At 42.0% G+C, this 27,171-nt stretch overlaps 1 protein-coding gene and 1 non-coding gene across 49 annotated transcripts in view; one reads left to right on the top strand and one right to left on the bottom strand.

The window, feature by feature from the left end:
- The window catches only part of COL13A1 (collagen type XIII alpha 1 chain), a 170,638-nt gene that overhangs the window by 86,420 nt on the left and 57,047 nt on the right, over positions 1-27,171 (bottom strand). For all 48 annotated transcript variants that reach the window (XM_033149055.1, XM_033149061.1, XM_033149009.1 and 45 more), the window contains one exon: positions 2,397-2,404. In XM_033149055.1, coding sequence (XP_033004946.1) covers positions 2,397-2,404 — 8 coding nt within the window. The remainder of the gene's footprint in view (positions 1-2,396; positions 2,405-27,171) is intronic.
- LOC117047663 lies at positions 9,019-9,130 on the top strand. Its single transcript, XR_004426729.1, has one exon. It is a non-coding gene; the product is annotated as a U6atac minor spliceosomal RNA (small nuclear RNA).

Below are 27,171 nucleotides of genomic sequence, written 5' to 3'. Positions count from 1 at the left end.
CGTAATCATAAACAAGTGGCAACAGCTGTGAAAATAGGTGAAGCGTGTGTGTGGTTTCATGAAAACTTCTGCCTGTCCCTCTGCAAAACCCCATGTTTGAGCCAGAAAAGGAATTTAAAAAAACCTCATCTCTAAATTTATTTGGGCACATGTACTCCCTTGTGTTAAAGCAGATATTGTGTTTCGACCTGAATGTGGAAGACCTAGTAAGCCGTGAGACTACCTTTGGTTAAGTCACTCTCTGTCCCAGCAGAATAACCTACCTGAAAGGGTTGCCTACAGGATAAAAGGAGATAACCCTATGTATACTGTATCCAGGGGAAGACCTTGGTAATAGGAAGCCCTGTGCGAGGCCAAAATTTGACACCCCTCCATCCCAAAACTGCCTTCCCAAAGCTGAGTAAGTAAGGTGCAGGGCTTGGGGGAGGAGGTGTGAGGCTCTGGCAGGGTCATCCTGCCTCCTTCCCAAAGCTGGGCAAGCATTAACTAGGCTTTAGGAAGGAGACAGGAGGACTCTAGGACCCTGCTAGAGCCCTCACACCTCCTTCCCAAAGCCCAGCACTTACTAGACTTTGAGAAGAAGGTGGAAAGGTGCCCCCTAGGCCCCTTTGCCAGGATACCAGTCACTCTGCCCTAAACCCACCTCTGCTGTATCTTGAACAACTTAGAGGAAAGGCATGATACAATTGTGAAACACAAATACATGGTTACAGAATTAGAGCCACAAAGCATCTCTCTAGCAAGCCAGGACTGATAGCTTTATTCTTGGCTGGACAACACAACCATATGCCCATAGTGGAGACAGTCAAATAGCCTGTGCAACAAATGGGTGTCAGCTATGGTTTGAGCCTACACAAAACCTTCTGGGTTTTGTTCAACAAATCAGCATTGTTAAGAAAGTCCTCAGCATCTCGGCTTTGGAATGCGGGTTCCAAACAGCTCTTGAAAATGTGAAGCAAACAGGCGATATTTTGTCAGGTATGTTGTGTTTCTTCTGACTACATATCTGGGCATTAAAGTTAATGAGATGAGACTTCCAGCAAGTCTGAGATCCCAAAATGTCTCAAAAGTGTAGACATGGCAGGCCCATGGTCACAAATTCTGTGTGGAGGTGTGAGGAGACATTGTAAATCAACATGAAGCAGAAAAAAAACATCAAATGCAATGCAAGTAGTATATTTTAAGTTATTTAACTTATTATTTTAAGTTATTTATATAAGACAAATACCACACACAATCACCAATCTGTTCACAAGGCAAGAAAATAAGCACCATGCGCCCACCAAATTGGTTTAAAGGCAGGAAAATCAATGGCCAAATAATAATGCAGTCATGGCCAACTGTAGCAAATCAAATGCCATAATTCACAACATACTCTTTGCTTAGCAATGACCAGTGAGGTTGTGCTCATTGTTTTAAGTCCCTACCCATACAGCTAATAGGAATCACACAGCAGTCTTCATGACAAATATTCTAGAGTCTGTTCACAGACCCCAGGTAAATGGAATGCATATTTTCCTTTTTTCCCAAATTTCCTTTTGGTTGGTTTCACCAGGGGCCATAGCTCAGTGGATAGAGCACACATGTTGTATAGAGAACATCTTTATTCCAATCCATAGCATCTCCAGTTAAAAAAAGCTTAGGTAACAGGGCTAGGGACAACCTGTTGGTTAGAGTGGATAGCAACCAATGGCCTGACTCAGAAAGGAGTTCCCATGATCCACCCTGCTTACATGTTCACAGACACGTAAGGGAGATCAGGATCACATCCAGAAACATGCACCCTGGCCATGCTCCGTGCCAGCTGGATATTTGGCAGCAGTGTGAATGAAACAGATACATGGACAGATGTACACACGTTGGGCCAATGCATTTTTCATTGACTGCATCTTATGGCAGACTACTTCATGCTGGAACTATTGGGACCAAGCAGTTTTGCAGCACTTGGGGCCTGTAAAATTATAGTGTTTTCAGAAATTAGTTAGTTGCTGCATTTTCTTAAGGACACAAAGTGAGAGAGATGCAAGGAGATCAGTGGAGAGGACCTAAGAGTTTTCTTATTTTCACTGCACCCGTCTTAACTTTTTGCCCTGGATTTCCCAGAGATTTTTTATGTCATAAAATAAATGCTCTCTAAGTAAGCTTGTGAGAGTCTTGGAATGTTTCTAGTCTTCCCACAACAAAATATACAGGTACCAAAAATATGGAAGAGCAGGTGGCACAGGCAGTTGAATCTTTTGTGAACTGGAGCAGCAGTAGTTTATCAGTTAAGCCCTTTCTGTCCATTAAGAATTCCTGATGTTTCAGGAATGTTCCTCCCTCTCCCCCAGTGCCCAGTCACCTTACCACCAGATGCATTCTTCACAACACACACAGACGTAAGTTTTGGTACTTACAGGGGGGCCTGAAAGAAAAGAGAAAGAAAAAATAGTTATCGTGGTGGAATGTGTTAATGCTATTGAACTCTATAAATGGCATCTTTAATAACATCTTCCTCAACAGATCCATCATTTTTCAGTAGGATTATGAACTGGCAAGTGGATGGTTCATATCTCACCTTAGCCATAAACTTATCAGGATTCTGCAATATGTGAATAACAACATTGACCCTTATTACAAAGTTGTAAGGATTACTGAATAATTTGTACAAGGTGCTTTAAACACTCAAAAGTAGCATAGAAATCCTAAGCTGTGGAGGTGGTGTGTTTCAGGTTTTGCACTACAAGAGCTCCTGTTACCTTGATGCTACAAAAACCAAATACATCAACTAATACAGGACAGTAACTGAGATGTCTGATTTAGAGCAGTAGAGTTCAAGATTATCAACCCTCAAGGAACTTTCACCTGCATCAATTCATCTTTTGTGTGTGGCAGAAGATTTTGGAGAATGCTCCTGATCCTTGTCATCAACCAAAGTGGGCTGATAATTCATTTTAGAATGCAGCCAGCACTGCCCTCTGCATTTGCACCTTGCAGGAGACAATTAGCCATGACACTTTCGGAGCAGATTTTTGCCATTCTTCTCATCATGGAACTCTGACTAACAAGCTTTCATGGAGTGCCAAGCTTCTTTGGGAAATGGTTTAAAAACCATTGGTTTAGACTGCTTAGACAATACTGACCAAGGCTGTCAGGATATGGAGATATACAGTACAACACGACACATGAGGGACACGATTAGTCTGCCATTACTCTGCTTTTTCTTTGGTGTAGTTTTGCTCTAAGGCTGTGCCTAGAGGCATGTTTATGGTGCACTCTCCAGTCCAGTCTCTCCTGTGCATCTAAAATGTAAGGTTTTCTTTAACACTTCCATTTTCAGCATCAAATCCAGGCACAACCCAGGGTGGAACTTTTCTGATTCCAAGCAGATGGCAGCCCTTTTGAAAACATTTTGCATCCCCAATGGCAAGACTTTCTTTCTTTGTTTTTAAAATAAAGTAATACCATACATGATGATGTCATAATCCATTACAGTAGCCACTAAATGACATCATATGGGAATTTTGGACTGCCACTCAGAAACCTCATTTGCTCTTCAGTGGCTTGGAAGAGCCCAACACATTAGAAGACGTGATCATGTTGCAGCCAGACCTCTTGTCAGCAGCACAATCTATTTGCCGACAAGCTGCATTTCACACAAAGCTTGCAAAACACAATGCAACTTTGTCTCACCTTGTAGGGGTGAATGGATCTCACAGTCAAAAACCCATCCTCTTTCTCTCTCTCTCTCTCTCTCTCTGGCTATCTGTGTACACCACATTGGAACTCCCGAGTTGGGTACTGTCTCAGTATATACAATTTAATTTACAAAAGCTACTTACGGTAAGTGGATAGACAGGGCAATGCAGTAGTTAAAACAGTTAATTGGACAGTTAGCTAGCTGATTCAGAGATACTTAGTTTCTATTATATAATGGGGCAACCCCAATATGGAATCTTGACCTCCTTGTGGGAAGAATTGAGTGCACATGCAATTAAAAAATAAAACCTACCCAGTTTTCACCTTACTGCACACATATTGCTTTAATTTATCCATCAGCTATCACATTCACCAACTTACCTTTCCATCTGCCACTTTATGCAGTTCCTAAACACTTCATTTCCCCACCACAACCAGCCAGCTAGACAGGTACAGCTGTGTAGTCTCAATGGTGGTGTTGGGAACCTCACACCTTACCCAAGACTATGGGTGTGGGTGTGGAAGAAGGAGAACTTTCACATTTGGTGGGAATGCCCTCCAGCTTCATCACTTTGGACTGTGGTTTATCAGAAAATATCTAATATAATGAAACATCCTATCCAGTCTTCTCCATTAATCTTTTCGTTCAATTATTGGGATGATGACCTGATGAAAACTTTTCGATCTATTGAACTTTTAAACTGGCTGCTGGCTGCTGCCAGGATCTCTGTAGCACAGAAATGGAAAATGCTACAAGATCTCCAGTTTTCCCTGTGGTATAAAAATATGTGGACCTTGGCTATCACTGAAAAATAATACATAAACTATGTGTTGCTAGGAATATTGAAAACCCAGAACAATTTCACACCATCTGTGGGACTTTATTTCATACACCTCAGACTTGCAAATACAAAAGTCTCTATCCTACTCACGGAATTTGGTTATCTTGACAATCTCCTATGTACCAACTGTTTCTTATTAAGATAATATCCAACTTCTTGCACTGCCCCTATGTCTTTCCCCCCTCTGTTGTTTTCTTTGCATTGCCTGCTATATTTCAACAAAACCTATAAAAATTGTGGTGTTAGGAGAAGTGGTTTGGATTTGTTAGGCACTGAGGAATGTTTGGGGGCAAGCCAGGTCTGTACAAATGTGACAGGCCCTGCTTGAACCAGGATGGAATGAGACTGTTGGCACTTAAAATAACAAAGGTTACAGAGCAGTGTTTACACTGCATCTAAATTGCAGTAGGGTGGAACAACTTTGTCCTCAAATTGAAGAGTTGAAGGCATTGTTCTGTGAACATGCTAACATGATTTATAGCTAGCTTTGTACAAGACATCAGGGTTAAAAGCAGACCCTAACCGTTGCCTTAATTCAGAAAAGGAAGCTCACATGAAGGAGCAGGCTTCCACACACATTGCTGAACACTTTGTTCAGGAAGTGTTAATCAAACTAGTTCCTTCAAAAATGTGACCAAACAAAATCCTTGAGCATCTCTAACAAGAAAAAGCATCTTTTAATACAGGTAAATAAAACAACAACAGGAAGATTGGAAGATTGTAAACCAATTTGCACATAAGGAGGAGGAGGAGGTCCTGAGGTGAATTTTTCTTATGGCTAAGACAGTCTATTGATTTTAGCCAACAGCTTCACTAATCAGAGACAGATGCTATGTATCTAAGTGCATGAGAAAGGCCAACTGTGAGGGTTGAAAATGGGGAATGTACTGTTAAAACTATGGACTGAGGTGGGTGACCTGTGCATAACCATAACTTTGGCTTTACATGGAGACAATAAAAACCCTGTTCTGCTACCCTCACAGTCAAATTGTAAATGGTCAAGCCAAAATAACTTCCAAGTTGCCCTTTAACCTGGCTTCTCACAGAACAGCGGTTTAGGCTCTCATGCAGAAACAAGTGGCAATTATAACTGACTTATTTTATGTTTAATAAAATAATGTTTAATCTTTTCAACAAGGGAAACACTAGATTCGAACAGCTAATGTTGTCTCCACTGTGTTTCCAAATGGCACTGGGTGATATCCAACAGTCATACTCAGAGTACGACAAATTTGGAGATCACCTACTGTTTGTACTTACATTCTCCACTAAGAATAGGCGAATATGTCAATTTTGGTTCTCCACTGTTTCTCATATTTTCCCATCTTAAATTCAGTTCTCCACATTTCCATATCAGTTAGAGATTTGTCCTCATGAAAATTCACCAGCATTTTTGTGCAAATTTGTCCTAATATACACATTCTTGCATGCAATTTCCCCTAATGTGCATATTTTTGCAAAGTCATCTTCCCGAACATAACGCATTTGGCATGTTACTTTCACTAATATATGCATTCATAAAAGGGAGTGGGTGGCACAATGGTCTAAACCACTGAGCCTCTTGGGCTTGCTGATTGGAAGGTCGGCAGTTCGAATCTGCGTAACGGGGTGAGCTTCTGTTGCTCTGTTCCAGCTTCTGCCAGCCTAGCAGTTCAGAAGCATACCAACAGGAGTAGATAAATAGGTATCACTGCAGCAGGAAGGTAAACGGCATTTCTGTGCACTCTGCCACCCATCACAGTGTTCCGTTGCACCAGTAGCAGTTTCATCATGCTGGCCACATGACCCGGAAAGCTGTCTGTGGACAAACACCAGCTCCCTCGGCCTGAAGCAAGATGAGCACCGCACCCCACGGTTGCCTTTGACTGGATTTAACTGTCCAGGGGTCCTTTACCTATTACCTATATGCATTCATATGCAGATTAAAGCACACGAAGATGAAAATATAATGTTGAAGCCTATTTTGGCATTAAGTAGTATATCAATTAAATAACAACAATAAAAGCAGTTATAATGCAGGAGGCAATAAGAGCATCATGCCCAAGCCAAAAAAAAATTTTGGAGTCAACACAGGCCAAATCAAAAATCCCAAAGCAACTTTAACTGGGTTGCCATGGCCCTGCCAAATTTTAATCATGATGTGGGAAGAAATTTCGCTGCATCATACATAGAATTGTAGAAAGGAATGCCAAGGGTCATCTATCAAGCCCACCCCTTGCAATGCAGGAATCCCAACACTTCCAATTTGAAACCAAACTGGACCCTGCTTGCCTTTGCTATATGCTGAACCATTCAGAAGAGAAGCAATGTGTCTTCATGTGTATTTCATATAAAAGTGCTAGGGAATGGCAACATTAATCTATGAGTGGGTTGAATTGTTCTTGCCCGCAGCTATCTTGTAAATGGGATGTCCACAGAAAAAGTGTCAATATTGAAGCTGACTAACTGACTAAAACAATAAAAATGATCAAATATATGACAATGTTTAGGCCATGGGACTTGACTACCTCAGATGTGCTTTGCAATAGAGTTCGAGCCTCAGGAATCTCTGGATAGCCAAAGCTTGTCTTCTTTGGCCTGCAGTGTTGGCAAGGAAGAAAGCAGGAAGTATATTTTTCCTTGGAGGGTGTAGGGAGGAGGACTGATTATGTGATAGCTAGAGAGGGGGATTGTTTTCCTAAAGCCAGGGTTCAAATACTCCTGAAAGATAAATGTGTTGACTGAGTCTAGTGGAAACACACCCCTTGCACTATCAAATCCACAGGACAGCTTTTAATTTTACTATGACAAATTCTAGAGAGTAGGCTGGGTTTGTCTGCAGCAGCAGAAACCTCGACTCTTGTGGCACCTCAAAGACAAAATAATATTGTGGTAAAACTTTATTCTCCAATATATTTGTTAGTCTTTAAGGCTTTTTTTAGTCACTTGTGGTTCTTTCTGTTTTGCTGTGTGCTAATTTTCATGTTTTCTTTCTGTCTCTGATCGCAGGGGAGCAGTCAGTCCTTTCAAAAGATGTTTCCTTTACATAGTCAATATCTATGCCTTTGGAAACACCCTTTGAAAATAGGCAATTTGTATAGCTGAAGAGAATATATACTGAAATATTTGATTAACTGTGTAAAAATATCTGGGACTTAGGTTGACAGGCTTGTTTCATCAGGTTCCTGAGCTTTCCGAAAAATGTTCACGGATATTTCTAGTAGAAAGCGGATTTAAATACCTTTTTGTGGTTTCCTTTCAAGGAGGGGAAATGGGATACTTAATACAACTGTCAAAGCTGTAAGTGCTTTTCATATATTCTAGACTCTTATTAAAGGCAAGAGGTCACATACTAGACTCACTCATATGAGGCAAGAGCTAACAGAGCTTGCCTTTTAAGTTAAATGGGATGGCAAATGTGTCAGCCCTGAAACAAAAGATTGGCAAAAGGATGAGTTTTCCAACTTTTTTCCATTTCACCATTTGAATCTCATGGCAGTCGGCAGGGGTGGACTTGGGTGTTTCAAATTTCAGCGGGGCCCTGTTGCACCCACCCACCCAGCCTCTTGCCTTCCGTTCTCCTCAATTCACTACATCATAGTTGCGACACCCTGCAGCACCTCCCTAGGCTTGGCACCTAGTGTGACAGAACCAATTCTGCTGTCTTAAATCCGCCTCTGCAGTCTGCTTTCTGCTAGACTGGCAGTGCAAGGAAACACAATATATTTATGAAATTCATCACCAATCATGGAGGCAGAAGCAACACTGCACAAAAAGACTGACACTTTCAAAACCAGCTTTTGGGTTTGGGGGTGTAAGACACATAACAGTGCTGAAAAATTAATTAAGTCCAAATTTGGAAAGTAAAGTCAAATGCCCTGGGATTTCCATGCAGCCTCTGGCATAACTCCACCCACTCTCTTTCTCTGGCAGGATGAAGGCACTGGATTTCGTACATCCCTTAATGCTGAAGTTGTCAGAGTAGATTGCTAGTGGTCATGTTGCAGCTATTATTCTGCAATTTAATTCTGCAACACAATGGAACATTCAGGCAAGGATCACTTCCCTCCTACTTCCACACTGGCCAGTCACAATTGCACCACTGCATGCTGGTTATTACATCCTATGGGAGGTCTTATGCATCTCCCAGTGTGGTGTAGTGGTTAAGAGTGGTAGACTCGTAATCCGGGGAACCGGGTTCACGTCTCCACTCCCCCACATGCAGCTGCTGGGTGACCTTGGGCTAGTCGCGCTTCTTTGAAGTCTCTCAGCCCCACTCATCTCACAGAGTGTTTGTTGTGGGGGAGGAAGGGAAAGGAGAATGTTAGCCGCTTTGAGACTCCTTCGGGTAGTGATAAAGCGGGATATCAAATCCAAACTCTTCTTCTTCTTCTTCCCAAATGTACACTGAATCAGTGCACTCTTCTCCAGGGCTCCAAAGGCAACATACTCACAAGCACAAGTAACCTGTAGGAGCAGTCCTGGGGAGGTGCTGGGCTCTGGATGTACAAATGGGATGCAGAAATGTAAAAGCAAAGTAGGTTGGCACCCCTCTTCATAAGTCTGGAAAAGGTTTAGGGGCTCGTATAATAGGGCACTGCCACTTACCGTGTGGCGTCTAACCATTTTATGTTTTATATTAACTGTTTTAATGCTGTCCTTTAAAATTGTATTTTGCATTATGTGGTTTTATTGTTTTTATTATGTTTTCTATGTCACTCAGAGGATATTAATTGTTAGATGACTAATAAATATAGGAATAGATACATAAAGAGATGAACATAGATGCCCCATTGCAGCTAATGGCCAGTGTGCTGAGGTACATGCTTGAATGGCCTTTGTTCAACGGAGAAGTGAGGGGAACAAAATACATTTCCATGATGTAAAAAAGAGCAAAGTCCAATGAGGTTTTTTTTTTTAAACCAGAGGTCTTTCTACTGCTTTGCTTAAAATAGATGGTACCACACCTTCAATAACAGATGCATTCAACTCCAGCCACCCAATCCGTCAGGCCTTCTTCATTGGCTTTCACCAGCCAGAACAGACAAGGATCAAGTGGGCATGTGGTCGGACTCCAAGCTCCAAGCAAACATACACATTAAAAGATGACAAGCAGATGCTACAGTCACAACCACCGATCCTACTCTAAATGTGGAGTCTAAGTAAGGGAATCTGAGTGACTTTACCAACAAAGTGTTTTGCAGATTGATCACAGCTGGCATCCAAAGGTTCCTCCTCACTACACAAGATGTTCAAATATAACAGTCCTCCTAAAGAAAATCTCTGTTGGCCAGCACTGTGCTAATGCAACATTGGCAGAGAAGTAGATCAGTGCTGTGGGGTAGTTCCCAAAATGAGCTCTAGCCCATTCTCAGTCAGATTCATTGCAAGTCTTCCTCCAGCTTTGCTCTAACTCTTTCCAGTTGCTTCATCATCCCCGGTTCCTCAAGAATCCAAGAAGCTTGAGCACTTCCTGATGGGAGAGAGGGTTGGGGAGTGATTATATCAACCATTTGTGCCATTTCTCTATTCCAGAGATCCACCAGCATCTTGCTGGTGACTAATGCTTGCTGCTTGAGCATTATATTTGGCGTATTTGGTCTTTTCTGGTACTTTTTAGAGGGATACAGTGTGCAAGGATTTGTGAGGACTGATGTAGTGTAGTGGTTAAAGTGTGAGCTGTGAATCAAGAAACCAGGCCTTGCAACCTTGCATGGTGGTCAACCTTACAGGGCAGTTGGATGGATTACTGGGAGAACAGGAACTGAGGTAGTCCAAAATTGCTTATACATATAAACGAGCATGTGCACAATTTTTACTGAAAACTGTATCCTTTGGCCCCAGGAACCTAGTCTTATAAATACCTGGCAATGCCCCAAATGGACTGACTAAAGAAAAAGTCTGTGGGGCTTTGAGAGTTGCATCTCGCTCAGAGATGCCATCATAACTATTACACGTTAGTCTTTTTGCCCATTAATCCTGATTTTAATGTTATACTAGTGAGAGATCTAAAAGGGGGTAGGAATCACCCAGGTCAAGTATTATTGTTTTCACCTATAGCAGCTGGCTTGTTTTCACTCTTTGCTGGATCCATGGCATGCCTCTAAGATATACCCAGACCCTTCAACTTTCTTGAAAGTCATGGCCAAATGAGCAGGTGGTATTGTCCTCCGCAGGGGGAGGGGGCTGGGTCCTCTCAGGGCTCATACCTCACATCAGTTCTCTAATGCTCCTTCAGCAGCAGCAAATAATGACACTCGATTGACTACCTGACGAGAGAGAGAATCTTTCTCTTTTTATTATTATTAGATGTATGACCTCTTGTTGACCTCAGTTAAAAATGTTGAACTGAGTTTTTAAACCCTCTTTAACCACCAGACCATAATGAACCACTGCTCCAAAAGCCATGAATGCTCAAGTTCAGGGGACTGTTTAAGTATAACAGTCTGATTAGAAAGACTGATGAATTTATGATGATCTATGAGGGAAAGGTCAAAGATCAAGTTACCATTTTCTCCTCATAGATTTGATGGACCATGGCAAATACATTCACCAGACTTCAGCATTCTATCTCAATGGAGAAATGGAAATTAATTGCATCCGTCCGTCAGTCACCCCCTAACAACATCTGCGTTGCATTATAGGTTTTAGAACTGGAGGTGAACCACAATCAGAGAGGTTTAAATCAGAAACCTCTGGAATTGGCAGAAAGGCTAGGTCACATTCTCATTCATGTGTTTAAGCTTACTTGTGTGATCCTCTCAGTTCTTATCCACAATCTGAGAGACAGAGAGAGCACATAATTTTCTTGTTGCTGATTGGATGCAGCTGAACTATTATGAGAAGAACTATTCTTTTGACAATTTGGTTCCCAGTGACGGAAAAATTATAAATGATGAGTCATTTTAATTAAATGGTCAATATCTTTGGCTAACATTGAAACAGGACATGCTGTATGATTTTGACACCTCCCATTTTGAACCTAAACTGAAGCTAGAAGAATGTTCCAGCTCATTCAACCATTACTGCAAAGAAAATAGTTGGCATGTATGGAGAAATTTAGTTGTTATATGGGATCTCACATCCCAGAAGCCACATTGTGGGAAAGTAGAAACAGAACAACAATCCACAATTAAATAATGGACCTCCATTCATTATGAGCTGATTCACACCTGTATGTTCATCACTGGATGACTACAATATCAGGTGATGTCTTGCACACGTAAATGGCATTCGCACTGCATGTCATGTCACATCACATTGCTTTGAATATAAAAGTATTTTATTAGAATCATTTAACGTACTCAGACCGGATGCATTTCTGTAAAGTCATCTTGCCCAGATTAAGAGGTAGATTCCCTCCCCGCCACACAAGATGCCTTATTTGTGACCTAGTGGGATGAAGAAAAATGCCTACACTTGATTCTGATGCCCCCATCCTTTCCACAAGGTTAGTAGGGACCTTCACAACAATAGGGTGATGGAGAAAAAGTAGCCCTAAGACATAGGCACAAATATTAGCAGGGCACTGCTTTGTTCTTGATCAGGAATTTGCTTTCCACTTTTTTTCATTTTAAAATGTTCATATGAGGATTTATGTGGAATTGCAAGTAAATGTTCATCCTTTACAGAATAAAATGAAATATACATTTTATTTATTTATTTATTTTAAAAAAACTTTAAAAATATATACACATCTCAGGATGGGGAAGGACAGTGACAGTAAGTAAGTAAGTAAGTAAGTAAAGTTCTTGTGGTAGCGAAAATTCGTATTTTACCATTCACCACAAGTGCTGTAAATTTCCCTGTATCAGAACAGGAAATTAGAAATGCCCTTGATATCCCCTCAAAACTATACATGCCTTTATCATCTCCAGCAATTTAACTCAGCAATGCTGTTACATCCTGAGCTACGCAGTAAATCCAGTAATGCCTGCGTCTTGCTATTCATTAAGATGTTCAGATCAAAGGCGTTTCTGAGGTTCATCTTCTTTATATCACCCTCTATAAAATTAAGGATAATGCGGAAGGGAAGTAGATACAGTCATTTAATATAATGAAACTCTCACTGGCAGGCAGAGCAATGGAATGTACCGGTATTTCTGGAATACCTGTAATGTTACCTGTTATGACTATTGAGGGCTGAGCTAAAGTGCAAGCGTAGCTGCTCATACAGAACAATATTCTCCTTAACACCATGTGCATGAATGCAGCTTCTGGGCAACATTTTTCAGTCTGATGCATATGGGGAGCTCCCGGCTTCCCTCTTCAGGGAAATAATGTAGCTAGTATGTAACCGGCTCACTTAATTTAAAGTACATCTGTACATACAAAGTTTTAGAAACTTTTATTTTTAAAATGAAGAAGAAAAGAAGCCAGTTGGGATCAGGCTGGGCCACTCCTTTAGGATTGTGCATGGAACAAAGACAGCCAAATAGAGGAAGATCTGGGGGACACAACTGGAATGCCTGCAGAGTGCCCAGAGTATGAGAGAGCAGTGCTGGGTTTGCATTGTCATTAAAGAAGGTTCTTCCTGGTATTTAGGCCCCGTGTAACAGGTGTCTATTTTGTGTGCTGATGTTTATGGGGTATTAGTTAGCGGTTACAATAGGTCTTTCTCATGAAGTCCTGCAGCAAAGCATCCTATCAGTAGACAATTTGAATACAACCTTCCATGTGCTATGTTATGCAGGAAAAATGCATTCCACAACCCCCAGACTGACTTGGATTGCTGGTGTATAGTGGTGAAAAAATAAATAAAACACGTTTTATTGCCATTCCTTGCACTCACCAGCTAAGAATACGAGCTGCATATGTGTAACGACAACAACCCCTGTAGGGAAATTCAGACCCTTTGCAGTTTCTTCAAAGCCAGGGCAGGCTAGAGAGACACAATTACTTTCAGAAATTTGGGAGTATGTTATTTGATAACGAGATAGCTATAACAAACAATTAGCTAGGTAAAGGTAAAGGGACCCCTGACCATTAGGTCCAGTTGTGTCCGACTCTGGGGTTGCGGCGCTCATCTCGCTCTATAAGCCAAGGGAGCCGGCATGTAATGTACCTGCTCCTACAACATATAAAGAGGACCAACACTAATTGTCTATTAAAAAGAAACCAGACATAAGATGTCACATGCATCACTGGAGTGCTGTGGCTCTTGGGATGAATGCAATCCCACTAGGAGCTTTGGTGATTGAACTTCATCATGGCTGCCCCCCCCAAGGACTTAATTTACTTATTTTTAATTGCTTCCCCCATCATGCCACAGGACCTGCAGTGTGGACTCTCTTCTGAGTGCAAGTCACTGCAGGTTTTAGTTGTGCCAGCTGTCATGTGTTGGTTCCCCCAGCTCCGTCAACTTTTTTGGCATTGCAGAGCTCCTTTTGAACTAATTTCCCATATATAATTGAGATCTAGTTTTGGGAGGAAAGTTGAGTAAACAAATAAACTACGATGTCACATGATGATTCAAACCAGTGGTTCCCAAACTCTCCCCCTCCCCACCCCTACAATGGTTGACTTGAAAATTACTGATAGCCTTGGCAGAGCACTCCGTGATTTTTCTGATTGTTGTAGCAATCTCAATGACTGTGATAGATGCTGTATTTTTGAATTTTTATTGCTTGTTTTGTTTCTTATATTGTATTTTATTGTATTAAAATTTGCATTCCCTAGAATTCAAATAGTAATTGGTTGAAATCCAGCAAAGCTAAGCAATGGCGACATTCAAAGTTAGGAGTTTCCACTGAAGTTTCCAATGCAGTGGCATGTACTAAGGAGCCAAGCCGCTTAAAAATTAAAATGGAAAAGTGCCACTTCAGTACAGGGTGGAATTTAAAAACAAAAACATCCAGCTCGTCAAATTTTTCTTTGGTTATTTTCACTGAAAGTGCACCAGGGCTTGCCTACTTGTCCCTAGGTCAAAGGTTAGGATTAGCCAATTGCAGTAATATTTGTGAGTAGCTGCACCCTTTATATATTGCTTAAAATGCTTAATTGACAGAGAAGTATTTAAGATGAAATCAGGACTTTCCCTCAGCTTGATCAGATCATCCATAGGATCACAACTCCAGCAGCTGCTACTATGGCCCCATGCAAAAACCAAACACACACACTTAGAAAAGGGGAACACTAGAGGCCTCAACTTTGCCCATTAGCTTAACTCCATGGGAGACCACACTGTGCAACCCATATGTTTTCTAACTTTTTCCATACACCATCCTGATCTCCCACTGCATCCCTACCTGGCCCTGCCTGACCCACACAGCTGTGATGCTTAGGGAAGCGGGGCAAAGACTGTGTCGCCTCAGAGGAAATTTGCTGGGTGGTCTCTTCTGTACTACACATACTGCCTGGAGCAATATCAAATCATAATAAACAAGTCCCACACACAACCCCCTGTCAGTTCAGATTCCATTTAGACTGATATAATCTTCATTTTCACTTTGAAAGGTGGGAGGAAGCAGGAGAAAAGATAGACCACCCTCCAGGGAGGGAGAAAAGGCGCATGACTATTCTTGCTGGCAAAGTGACTTACCAAGTGTATGTATACAAACATGCTACTCATCAGCCTTTTGCCCCCCGTGTTGCACTTCCTCCTGCTATCCTCATGATTCCATGGGGAATATGCTTATTTAATTACCTTGTTCTGATTGAGCTGACCGGTGCCAAAGCAGCACAGCAATGAAATCATGAAAAGAAGAGAGGGCAAACCTGAAGCTTTTGCAGTCTTATTAGAACAAGAAAATCGGTATGAATGAATTACATGAAAATATTTTGATTGATGTCACTCTCCCAAGAGCACATATGGGAAGAAGACCAAAGACATAACATGTGTGGCATGAATCGCACAACATGTGTGCAAGAAAGATTTGTGGGTATGCATTATGATAGAGCCTTCATTTCTCCACAAAGGCCCAGGGTGTCATAGAGTGTGTTCTGGTGGACAGATCTGTGGTCAGGGCACTGCTAGCAATTGTGCACAAAATTCTGCAAGTGCAGCACTATGCCCCTTTTTTGAATAAGCCTCAAATATAGTCGTACCTCGGGTTACGTACGCTTCGGGTTGTATACTTTTTGGGTTACGAACTCTGCTAACCCGAAAGCGCAACCCAAAGCATGCACGATTCGCACATGCACAGGTGTGTTTTTGCGGTCTGCGCATGCGCAGAAGCGGTTTTTTCAGGTTTTGTTCAGTTTGCGTACAATGACCCGGAACCAATTAAGTTCATAACCTGAGGTACCACTGTATTTCAAACACCCAAACAGGTGAAAAGTACAGTGGACTTGGATGGAGAGATTCACCCTTCTGGTTTTGCAATATGGAATCCAAGTATAATACAGTATACAACTAGCAGCAGACAGAGCTCTAGCTAAGTGGTTTCCAAACATTTTATTAGAAGAACCCAGCATTGCAGCTTTATCTAGTCTGGGACCCTCCACTCAGTCATATTCCTCTGCTCGGTGATTCTGAGTTACCAGGTGCACTGGAGGTAAACTCTGCTCTGCCAGTTACCTGACAGCCAACCTGTTTTTGTAGTCCCCAATAGGCCGCTACAGCAGGGAGATGGTCTAACACAAAGGCGAAAGGCTGTAGCTCTGTGGTAGAGCATCTGTTTTGCCCACAGAAGGTCCCAGGTTCAATCCCCGGCATCTCCAAGTGGGCTGGAAAAAAGCCCTGTCTGAAATCCTGGAGAACTGCTGCCAATCTGTGTAGACAATACTGCGATGGATGGATCAATAGTCTGACTCATTGTAAGGTAGTTTCCTATGTTCCTACTACAAGCCTGTGCAAACTTTGGTGGGATAGCAATGCACATCTGATGGTCTTCATTCAGCTTGGTGGGTGAAAAGTGTTTCCAAGGCAAAAACAGAAGGCTTTGGGGTCTATGAAGAGCCAAGGAGGCTGCACCTGAGAACTCAAGTTAAATTTCTTGCAAAAATATGAGTTAATGCTGAGAGGCAGTGTAAGTTGAAAAATTCAACACATCCTATTGTGGCAACATTGGGCTGGCCACTGTTGGAAAGGCGATACTGGACAATGTGGACTTTTGGTCTGACGCAACCGAGTCTTAAACTATGCAGACTAGTCCCAGGGTTTCACACTGCAGACTCTTGAGTCTAAAATGCTAAATAAGTGCACTGGCTTCCAATTAGCTACTTGGCTAATTTCAATGTGCTGGTACTGGTGTGCAACACCCTATACAGCTTGGGATCAGGACACCTAAAAGATTGTCTCACCCAACCAAGCACTGTGCTGTACACCTCTTGCAGATACCATCTCAATAGGAGATCCATTCCGTATGATGTAGGAATTGGACCTTTAGAGTGTGGCACCAACCCTTTGCAGCTCCTTCACCTCACGTATTATACAGGCACAGTCTCTATTGTCTTCAGCACTCATTGAAGCCTTTTAAGTGGATATTTTTTATCCCAGTCTGTAATATATGTTGGATTAAAAATTGCTTCTATATGCATCCTTCTTGTTTTAATTGTTAAACGTTTTGGGATGCTTTATGAGGAATGATTCATAGGTGAAATTAAATCAAACACATAAATAATGGGATTGCTAAAGCTCTGGTGTTTAAATCCCCCAGTCTTTTGTATATTGAGATGCTACAGAGCTCGCAGGTTTGTATACAGAGTTGATGTTTAACTGAAACAGACACAGACACAGTATGGAGGGTCAAGTCATCTCCTAGCAATCAGGCATGTCTGGTTCTGGTTCTCTTCATTTGCTTTACACATGACTGGGCAGGCTGAGAATGTTCATAGCCTGCTTGTTACATCTTCACACTCCAGTTATTAGCTTCCTTGCACTAAAGTTCTGTTCAAAAGGCACAGGGAATAAATGTGCAGACATAAGAAGAGCCTGCCAGATGAGGCCAATGGCCCATCTAGTCTAGCATCCTGTTCTCACAATGGACAACCAGATGCCCATGGGAAGCCCCAAAGCGAGACCTGAGCACAACAGCCCTTTGCCTGCTTGCGATTCCCAGCAAGTGCCTCCGAAAGTGGAGCTAGAATATAGCCACCATGGCAAGACACAAGTATTATTGGTTAGTAGAAATGTGAACTGGGATTGGAACCTTTTCTGGATGGGGCTGCACTCTCACTGAAGAGCTAGGTTCAAAGGTTAGGGATGCTCCTGAACCCGCCATTGCTCCTAGATGGCTAGGTGGCTGCTGTGGCTAGGAGTGCTTTTGTCAGCTTGAACCAGTACACCAACTGCATCTATTCCTGGAGAAAGCATATCTCCCTTAGTCAAATCCATCTTAGGTTAGTGCAATGCACTGTACATGTAGCTCCTCTTGAAAGGTGTTCTAAAACTACAGCTGGTGTAAATATGCAATAGCCACAATAATTTCTGGTGCCTGTTTTTCTGACCATATTGCTCTGGTCTTGTTTTAATTTACATTAGTTTCCAATTCATTTCTGGGCCAAATTCAAGCTGCTGGTTTTATTTTATTTTACCTATATAAAGCCCTACACAGCTCAGAACCTTCTCTTCCAACATGAACCTGTCCATCAGTTGTAGTCCTCCTCTCTGCACTCCACTAAGAAGGCAGGTACAGTTGGTAGGATGTGGGACAGGGCCCTTGTGATCGCAGTACCCTGGGGAACTTCCTCCTAAGGGGAGCGGAACTGGTCCCTTCTCTGCTGTCCTTTGGGTGGGTCACTGAGTTGGATCACTGAGATCATCTGCAGAAGCATCATTGGTTGTTCCATGAGTTGGCAAGGTTCATTTGACAACAACAAGAAACCAAGCTTTTAGTGTTGTCAGCCCACAACTGTCACCTGATTTCTGATTTTAACTTTTTTATTGTATGGTTTTTATGTATGATTGTTGTAAACTGCTCTGGGTTTCTTTTTATGACTTAGTAGTATATAAATAGTTTTCTAAATAAATAAAAATTGCCAGCATTTTAGTGTACATTTTCCCTAATATACACATTTTTAGCAAGCAACTTCTCCCCCCATTCTAATGCATTTCAGTATGATAATGAGTATCTGCACTTTATATACATTTCCCCCTAATATACACATACTTGTACACAACTACAAGAAAACTGCATTGCAAATTTTGGAGAAGAGCAAACTTTGAAGGAGAGTTGCATTTTGGTTCATGTATTGTTTTGGAAAGTACAAATTTGGTAATTTCGCAAAAAAACAACAACCTGAATCTCTCCCACTATCCCAGTTGGTGGGCCTCAGGATCCTAGTAAACACAAAGTAGATTCTATAAGGCTGAAGTCTGCCCTCCCTATGTTTAATTACTTTCTCAGAGCCACATCAAGGTGACCATTTTACCACACATTGTGCCACATGTTTTACTACACAGCTGCACCTGACATGTAAAATCCTCCTTACCACTTGGAAGGATGATACAGTTGACTAAACTTGGCACACTAGCATGTTTCTTTGTATGGGCTCTCAATGAAAAAGAGAGCAGGAGTTTAATAGCATGATGTCGGCTTGCTAAAATTAAGCACCTGTGAGAATGAAAATAGCACATGTCATTTGAATTTCACACAGTTGTGGAAGGCTGTTACTTTCAGAAATTCTTCTTCCACAGCCATGGAAAGACATACAAAAATGGGAAGTGGTTCCTTTAATCTGAGGGGAAAGAAGTGAGTTCTTCTGTTTTGCTTAATAATCATACTTTTTGCTTAATTAGTATGGAGCACCAACCCAGTAAAAAGAGAACCCGTGTTTACTTCAGGGTGAAGGCAACAGCTTAATCATTAATTGCTGCTAGTTTTAAACGTCAAAACCCAACCCAACCTCAGAAGTATTGCCTGGTCTTCAGTGACTGTCGCTGATGGGAAACTCATTGGAGCATATATTTGGAGGGGAAGAAGGTTAAGATGATTAACTGGTGCTAACAAGTTTAGGATGTGGAAGAAGTATTTTCTTGGACGTCCATCAAAGAGGGGATTGAATGTTCCGAAGCACAGTGGTGGGAGGGGTAGGAATGGAGGAGGCTGGGGGTGTTATGTGTTTACCAGATGATATTTCTCAACCAGCTCTGCCTCCTTAGCTGTCCTTCCCAGCAGGCGCAGCAGAACTCCTCTTTCTGCTCCTAACCTCCTCCCTCCCACCCTAGACCTAACAGAGAGAGAGAGAGCACCCCAGTTAAAGATGTGTCCTGGCAGCTGGGCAGAAAAATGATCCAGGAGGAAGAGGGCAACGTCACCGCTCTTCCTGTTGATCAGTGCATTAAGGACACCCTTTAGATACCGGTCCCAGCAGATCTTCAGCCTCTTCTGTCTCCAAAGGCTGCACTAAAGGCTGTCCAAAATGACTGATCTGAGCAGCTGAAAGTAAATCTGTCTTAATCCAGCAACTAAATGCTTCCTAGTGAAATAACTACCGATCCCTGTCAGGGACAGGAGCTTTGGTGCATTGATTTTAGGTAGCAAGGACAAGAAGTAAATTTGGGCCGGGGCGAGGTGGGTGGGGGGAATGGCAAAGTATTCATTTTCCTCATAGGATGTAGACAGCAAGACTAGGGCAGATTGGCACACACTGCCAAGGGTCAGCTTTGGTGGCCAATCATGTACAGTTTCGTAGGTCCTTCATCTTAACTAGATTTGCTGGGTTGGAAGCACTGCAAAGAGAATGGCATCTCAGTGGTGCTTCGGATTGTTTTCACTCCCCAATCTTTGCATGGCAGGAAGTTCTAAGGCAGCTTAATGGAGGTGGCTTCCTGTGGAGGTAAAGAATAGTGGGTATCTCAATGGTGTTCTATAGGGCTGTGCCAAATATTCTCTGCTTTTGGTTTGTATGCAAAAAAATAGTAGTTACTATGAAATAGAACTATTTCCTGAAAAACACACTGTGAAAATATTCATGTTTTTGCAATTATGAGGTGTGACACCACTACTTTGGTGTCATTTCCTCACCCGCCCGCCCTGCCCCCTGTTTGCTGCTCCTGTCTTCTCCCTGGACTGATCAAATGAACAAGCCAAGCCAAACAGGAAGAGCATGGTGAATGGGATGCCACTGCAATACTACGTGGCTAACCAGAATTGGCTATGACATAATTGAGGGGAAATGGAGTTAACTGAGAGAGGTGAGCCAATGTAAACAAACAGGTAAACATTTTATCAAGCAGTGCTGAAAACTGGGGGGAAAGGGAGAAAGTCTTTCAACGGTGGGAAGAATGCTCATGGAAAATGGAATGTAGCTTTGTAGAGATTCAGTATTTTGTAGTACTCATTCACAGATCCATCAGGCAGTAAGCAAGCAGTCACACAGAAAGGCAAAGGCAAAGGCAATCTCAGACTAGCATGTTCGGCACCCCATCAGCCTAAAAATCTGCTTGTGCCTGCCAGAAAGCTCTTAGTAACCTTTCCCTGCCAGCTCCAGACTTCAAACTATTCCCCCTGCCCTGGTCAAATTCCAAGCCAAGCATTAATTTTTTTCCCTTTTAAGCCCCCACCCAGGCATGTGGGTCTAACTCCATGAATTCAGACTAGCCACTAGTTATCAGAGCCTACTGCTTATCAGGAACCTACTGCCTGCTTCATAGTCACATCCATGCATGTACGTCACTTGATGGCTGTACGCTTGATCACTAACAAATCTCCACTGCATGGAAGGTAAAATGTTGTCTGTGTTGCTACATCTGTGACAGCCCATTCACACATGCAAAGAATGCCTTGAGGTAGCAGTCATCAAGAGAAGGAAGTTAAGCTTTCTGGCTACCCTTCTCCCCATGCCTGTGGTTACTTCGAAGTTCTCAATACAGAAAAATCATTCAGTATTAAACTCTTTGCCCAGGCATCTTAGCATTTGTATTTGGTCTATGCATTACATGCACATTGCATGCACATTTACGTAACTATAGCCAAACAACTGATTTAGGCCAGGAAACAGCATTTCACTATGAGCATTTAACTCTTTCCCTGCCACAAATGATTTCCACCAGCTTAGAATTTTAAATGTGACTGAAATAGTTTTGCACACATTATAAATCTCATGGGAAACATAAGCTGCTTGGGACTGATTTGAAGCAGAGAAATTAGAAGTGTTAAAGCATTCAGCTCTTCTTTCCTAGCCATTTCCCTGCTCCCTGAAAGACAGCTTGCTCAGTGCAATGAGGAGTTCTCTGCAGAAATTATTCATTGTATGTAAGGCTGCTTTTGAAGAATGACTGGAAACTGCAGTTAGTAACCTAGCACCTGTGTTTTAAACTGAGTGGGTCCTGGCACTGGGAATGCATCTCACTTGACTTTCCATAACTTCCAGTCCACTGCCACTGCAATTCAGAGTGCTGGTGTTTACCTTTAAAGCCTTGTATGGCTTGAGACCTGGATACACCAACCTGCCCATATACTAAGATCTTCCTCTGGGTATCCCCTCCATCTAAAGTGAGTGGGCTATATAAGAGAGAGCTTTTTCAGTTGTGGCATCCCACTTGTAAAACTCCTTTCCCAGTTTTGCTTGGCACCTAAACTAATATCCTTTAGGAGCCAGGCTAAGACATTTTAATTTCCTTAAGCTTTTAACCTCTGATGCATTTTCTCCCCTCCTGTGATTTTAATTGTGTTTGTATTAGTCAGTGTAAACCACACTGGAGATCTTGAACTGAAGGGCAGTATAGCAATGTTTTAATAAATAAACAGATAAATTAGAGGCATCCTAGGGCATACTTGCAGTTATACATACAGAGCAAGAGTGAGGCCCAGCAGGCCCAGCAAGTGTCGCTCTTGACCTGAGAATATGACTTAGAACATGACCCAGAATCTTCTGCAACATGCGCAGGGGAGTGTCCCTTGGCCAGTTAACAGGGGCTCCCCCAATACCATGCAGAAATCATTCCCCAATGGCAGAAAGTCTGGAAACCATTAGCCTATAACATGCCTATGTGCGTTTGTTTGTTTGTTTGTTTGTTTGTTTGTTTGTTTGTTTGTTTGTTTGTTTGTTTGTATACAGTGGTACCTTGGGTTAAGAACTTAATTAGTTCTGGAGGTCTGTTCTTAACCTGAAACTGTTCTTAACCTGAAGCACCACTTTAGCTAATGGGACCTCCCGCTGTTGCTACGCCGCCAGAGCACAATTTCTGTTCTTATCCTGAAGCAAAATTCTTAACCTGAAGCGTTATTTCTGGGTTAGCGGAGTATGTAACCTGAAATGTATGTAACCTGAGGTACCACTGTACTGCTTAACATTTCAAAAATCTCTAAGGCAGTAGAAGAGCTGCAGCATTCCAGACTTTGGCCTGTCAGTCTGTGAAAACAAGATCTTGTTAAGCATTTCAATAATGCAGGCGTACACAGAAGTCACTTGCTGGCAATGCCAATGAAACTCCCCATCTACACCAGATACTCAAGAGAAACATCAGGCATGCATGCCCCCAAATAAATCAAGTCTTTGTATATATATTTGCTAAATCCCATAATACAAGGCATTCTTTGAGAACAACAGGGTGTCAGAAGAGCTACATTAATTCTGCATGTCATGTTTTCAAGAATTTCTTCAGTTCTCCGTCTACAGTTGAGACATTGCTTTGACAAGGCATTGGTTTATATGTGTGTGTGTGTGCTACTGGGGAATTTGTAAAACCCTAAAAAGGCATTCCCTGGTGTAAACACTCTTGCTGAGTATCTGTGCAGAAGTATACACATGCGCTCACAGCAGTTTTGGAACGGGGTTAATCAATCACCAGCATTTGTTGTTGTTCAGTCGTTCAGTCGTGTCCGACTCTTCATGAAACCATGGACCAGAGCACGCCAGGCACGCCTATCCTTCACTGCCTCTCGCAGTATGGCCAAACTCATGTTAGTAGCTTCGAGAACACTGTCCAGCCATCTCATCCTCTGTCGTCCCCTTCTCCTTGTGCCCTCCATCTTTCCCAACATCAGGGTCTTTTCCAAGGAGTCTTCTCTTCTCATGAGGTGGCCAAAGTACTGGAGCCTCAACTTCAGGATCTGTCCATCTAGTGAGCACTCAGGGCCGATTTCCTTGAGAATGGATACCGTAAGTTTGATCTTTTTGCAGTCCATGGGACTCTCAAGAGTCTCCTCCAGCACCATAATTCAAAAGCATCAATTCTTCTGCGATCAGCCTTCTTGATGGTCCAGCTCTCACTTCCGTACATTACTACTGGGAAAACCATAGCTTTAACTATACGGACCTTTGAGGAACTGTTCTACTGGGCATTGATCTGCTGTGAGGCTAGACTAGGATTTAATTAAGACAGATTCTGATTTCATTAATTATGTTTAACAGAACCAGAGATTTGGAAGGGGATGAAAGGACTCCTGCCCCACCCTCTGTTCAGAAAGACAATTGGCACAACTAGGTGCTGAAGTGAACAATAATTGACATTTTCAGCAGATTTGCACTTGTTGAACTAGTCTTGTGAACAGGCCACAGGAATTTGTCCAGATTCACAGTCCTTAAAAATAAATAAATCTCTGAATAATGCTTTGAGTTAACAGATAATGGGCATGCTTGTCCACACACAAGGCATATTCAACATACACTAAAGTTTAATTTGTGTAGACTTTAAAAGAAATGGATTATAAATCAGTCCAAAGACGGCTATTAATAATGTCCACCTGTTAAACCAGACAAAATGAATTTGCAGTTGCCCCAAATATGTGGCACCCAGATCATGCTATTGTGTAGGAAGGGGATTAGTAAGGGGCAATTCATTTGACTAAATGGCACAATGAGAATGTTGGTTGAGTTTCAATCTAGGCACGTTCAGACAAAACTGCCAAGCTCTTCATTAGGAGCAGGAGAACACACAACACAACCTCTACTTCAAGTGAAACTGGAGCAACCTGAAGAAGAATCTGTATCTGAAGAAGTGTGCATGCACACGAAAGCTCATACCAAGAACAAACTCAGTTGGTCTCTAAGGTGCTACTGGAAAGAATTTCCTATTTTGTTTCGACTATGGCAGACCAACACGGCTACCCACCTGTAACTGGAGCAACCTTGGCAAGATTCAGGTATGTTTAATGTGTGGTGTGGGCACTCCAAGCAGATGCCCATGCAGCAATCACTTCTTAATGTTACAGATCAGGTGGGGCTCACTTATCACAGGGAGACTGTTTTCAGCTGACAGCACCAAAGAACTCAAGGGAAAATTGCAGTTTGCTTATAATCCCTATTCACTTGACTGAATCTCTGGTAAATTGTGGTGACCGAATGACTATAACCTCAGTCCCAACCTCAAATCTCTGTGTTCATCTAAGCTTCTGAAAAAAATGGAAGATAAACAGTAGATCCCACATACAGAGCATGAGCACATAGAACTTATACATTAGTTCTGTACAGACTGGATTAACATGTGGAGGTTAGAAGCAGGATCCTTGTGTCTAAGCCTGCCACACCCTCAGAACATCGTATTTGTTCACAGCTTTGGTGAAATAAACAAGGTTCCAGTCAACTTATCTAAGAGACAAAGGATGAAATCATTAAACAAATTGTTCTTTAAAAATAGTTGCTCAGCCTCTTGAATCAGCACCCACGTTCTACACATTCTACACAGAATCATAGAGTCATGGGATTTTAGAGTTTGAAAATACCCTAAGGGTCATCTAGTCCAGTCGGCAGTTACCTGTGAGAATTCTTTGCATGTGATAATATGCTGAAAACAGATGACTCATTGGCATTTCTAAAGCAAACAAGCCCAGTCTTGAATACTGTCTGCCAGAGACTCATTGCATAGGAACAACCCATGGATCATTGTGTTTACATAAACAGCAGGAGAGCAGAACTTTTGCAAAAGCAGCAGTCCTCAATTCCAAAGAATTAAACAAACTCCAAGGGGTTAGCTGTAAGAAAAATACAGTGGAAAATTTATCTTGAGACAGTTACCAGATGTGCCACACTCCAAAGGCGTTCTAGTCCATTTATTAATTAGTTCTTCTGCTTCAAAGTTATTTTAGGAGTAGTTTATTGGGGTGGGGGACTGCATCAAAAGGAGAAACTGGCCATGCTGGATCTAGACACATCAAATACTGCAAGTGTTTCAGTTTAAAGTGTTGTAAATTTAAACAGGGAAAACAGATAGATAAAAATGGGACTTTCACATCGCCATCTGGGACTCAAGGGTCCATTTCTGTTGCATGTTCATGACCCCGTTCTTACTGAGGTGCAAAACCTATGCCCCGGGGCATTAGCACCCCTGGCTGCATGTGGAATTAATTAACTCAGGGCTCTTGCAGACTGTTGGGTTTTAGGGGCAGGATTTGTGTGTGTCTTCTGCAACTTGTCATTGACACATTAATAGTGCATTAACATTGGACTTATAGTTCTGCCTTATTAGTTGTTCTGCAATGCTTATCTAATGCTACCGCATTATTGACACCTGGAGGGGCATTCTTGTATTACAGTGCAACAAAAGGGGAATAAAAAAATAAAGCAGAACATTTTTGGTATAGACGTTACAGGATTTCAAAAAGATGTTGCAGGACATGCACTGATTTGAAGCACAGCAATATGATCACTGCAAAACTGTTAACAGGTCAAACAGTATTGAAAGCATATTATACATGTATCATAACTACTATCATACTAATGAGGGAGTTAAATTTATTGCACCCTTCAAATCAGATTATTCTCTCTCTGAGTGCATGGAAAAAAAGTTTTAAAAATTACTTACATTTTGCTACACTGAAACAAAAATATGAGCATTTCCATCATTTAAACACCATAGGTTCTTATAACTGCATGATTTTTTTGGGGGGGCATATTTTGTTAGTGACAGTAGTGTGAAATTGATGTTAATAGGGGTGTACACACAATAAAATTGTTTTGGAAATAATTCTGATACTAATGTGATTTTCTAACGGTTTGCTTACTCTCTGGCCTTTATTTTTCCGCTGGGCTCCACAAGCTACATAACATCATACAGCGTCCCTGACAGTAAGTGTGGTAACCATCCTTATGGTTGTAAGCCTATGGGCAAATACTGTTTTATTTTTAATTTGTTGTACATTGCCTTTTTCATAATCAGGATACCTGATAAATTAATTAATTAAAACCCCATTGCTAGGAAAGGCTTAATAATTTCAAATAGTCATAATGAAGGGCCAAGTGGCATACCCTCCAACGTTTCTCCAATGAAAATAGGGGCATCCTAAGAAAAAGTGGGACATTCTAGCATTAAATCAGAAACCAGGATGGCTTCTGTAAATCTGGGGCTGTCCCTGGAAAATAGGGACACTTGGAGGGACTGAAGCAATTGTGCAGCCTTGCCTTAAGTTTATTAGCATCTTCTCAGACATATTTATTCCTGGGGTTACTAATGGCATCGCGATGCCTTACTTCGATGGACTGAGGGAGTAGTGGCAGACTGAGGGAGTAGTGGTATCTTGGTTCTGTCCACTCTCAGGGCCTATAAGATGGCCCGGGCGGATTTTATTGACTTTTGGTTCAATCACCATTGAAACCCTCTGAGTGATTAGGGATGTGCTCCCTCGTATATATTGGTCCCGTTATGAAGTGAGGCTCTTTCGGGCCACCTTCTCTATGTCCTTTGTCGATGCTCTCTGGAGTGGAGAGTGCATTAGCGACACAAAATCAATCCATCACAGGGGTCTGACAGTTGCTGGTGTCAGCTTTGACAATTAAAGGTGCACATCAGAATACGCGCTTCAAAAAACTGACCAGCTAGGCAAGGGTACCACCCTTATGTTGGCACGTT

The sequence above is a fragment of the Lacerta agilis genome, chromosome 5 (assembly GCF_009819535.1).
Source record: "Lacerta agilis isolate rLacAgi1 chromosome 5, rLacAgi1.pri, whole genome shotgun sequence".
In the NCBI taxonomy this organism is placed as follows: Eukaryota; Metazoa; Chordata; class Lepidosauria; order Squamata; family Lacertidae; genus Lacerta; species Lacerta agilis.
This window is presented reverse-complemented; position numbering and strand designations above follow the sequence as displayed.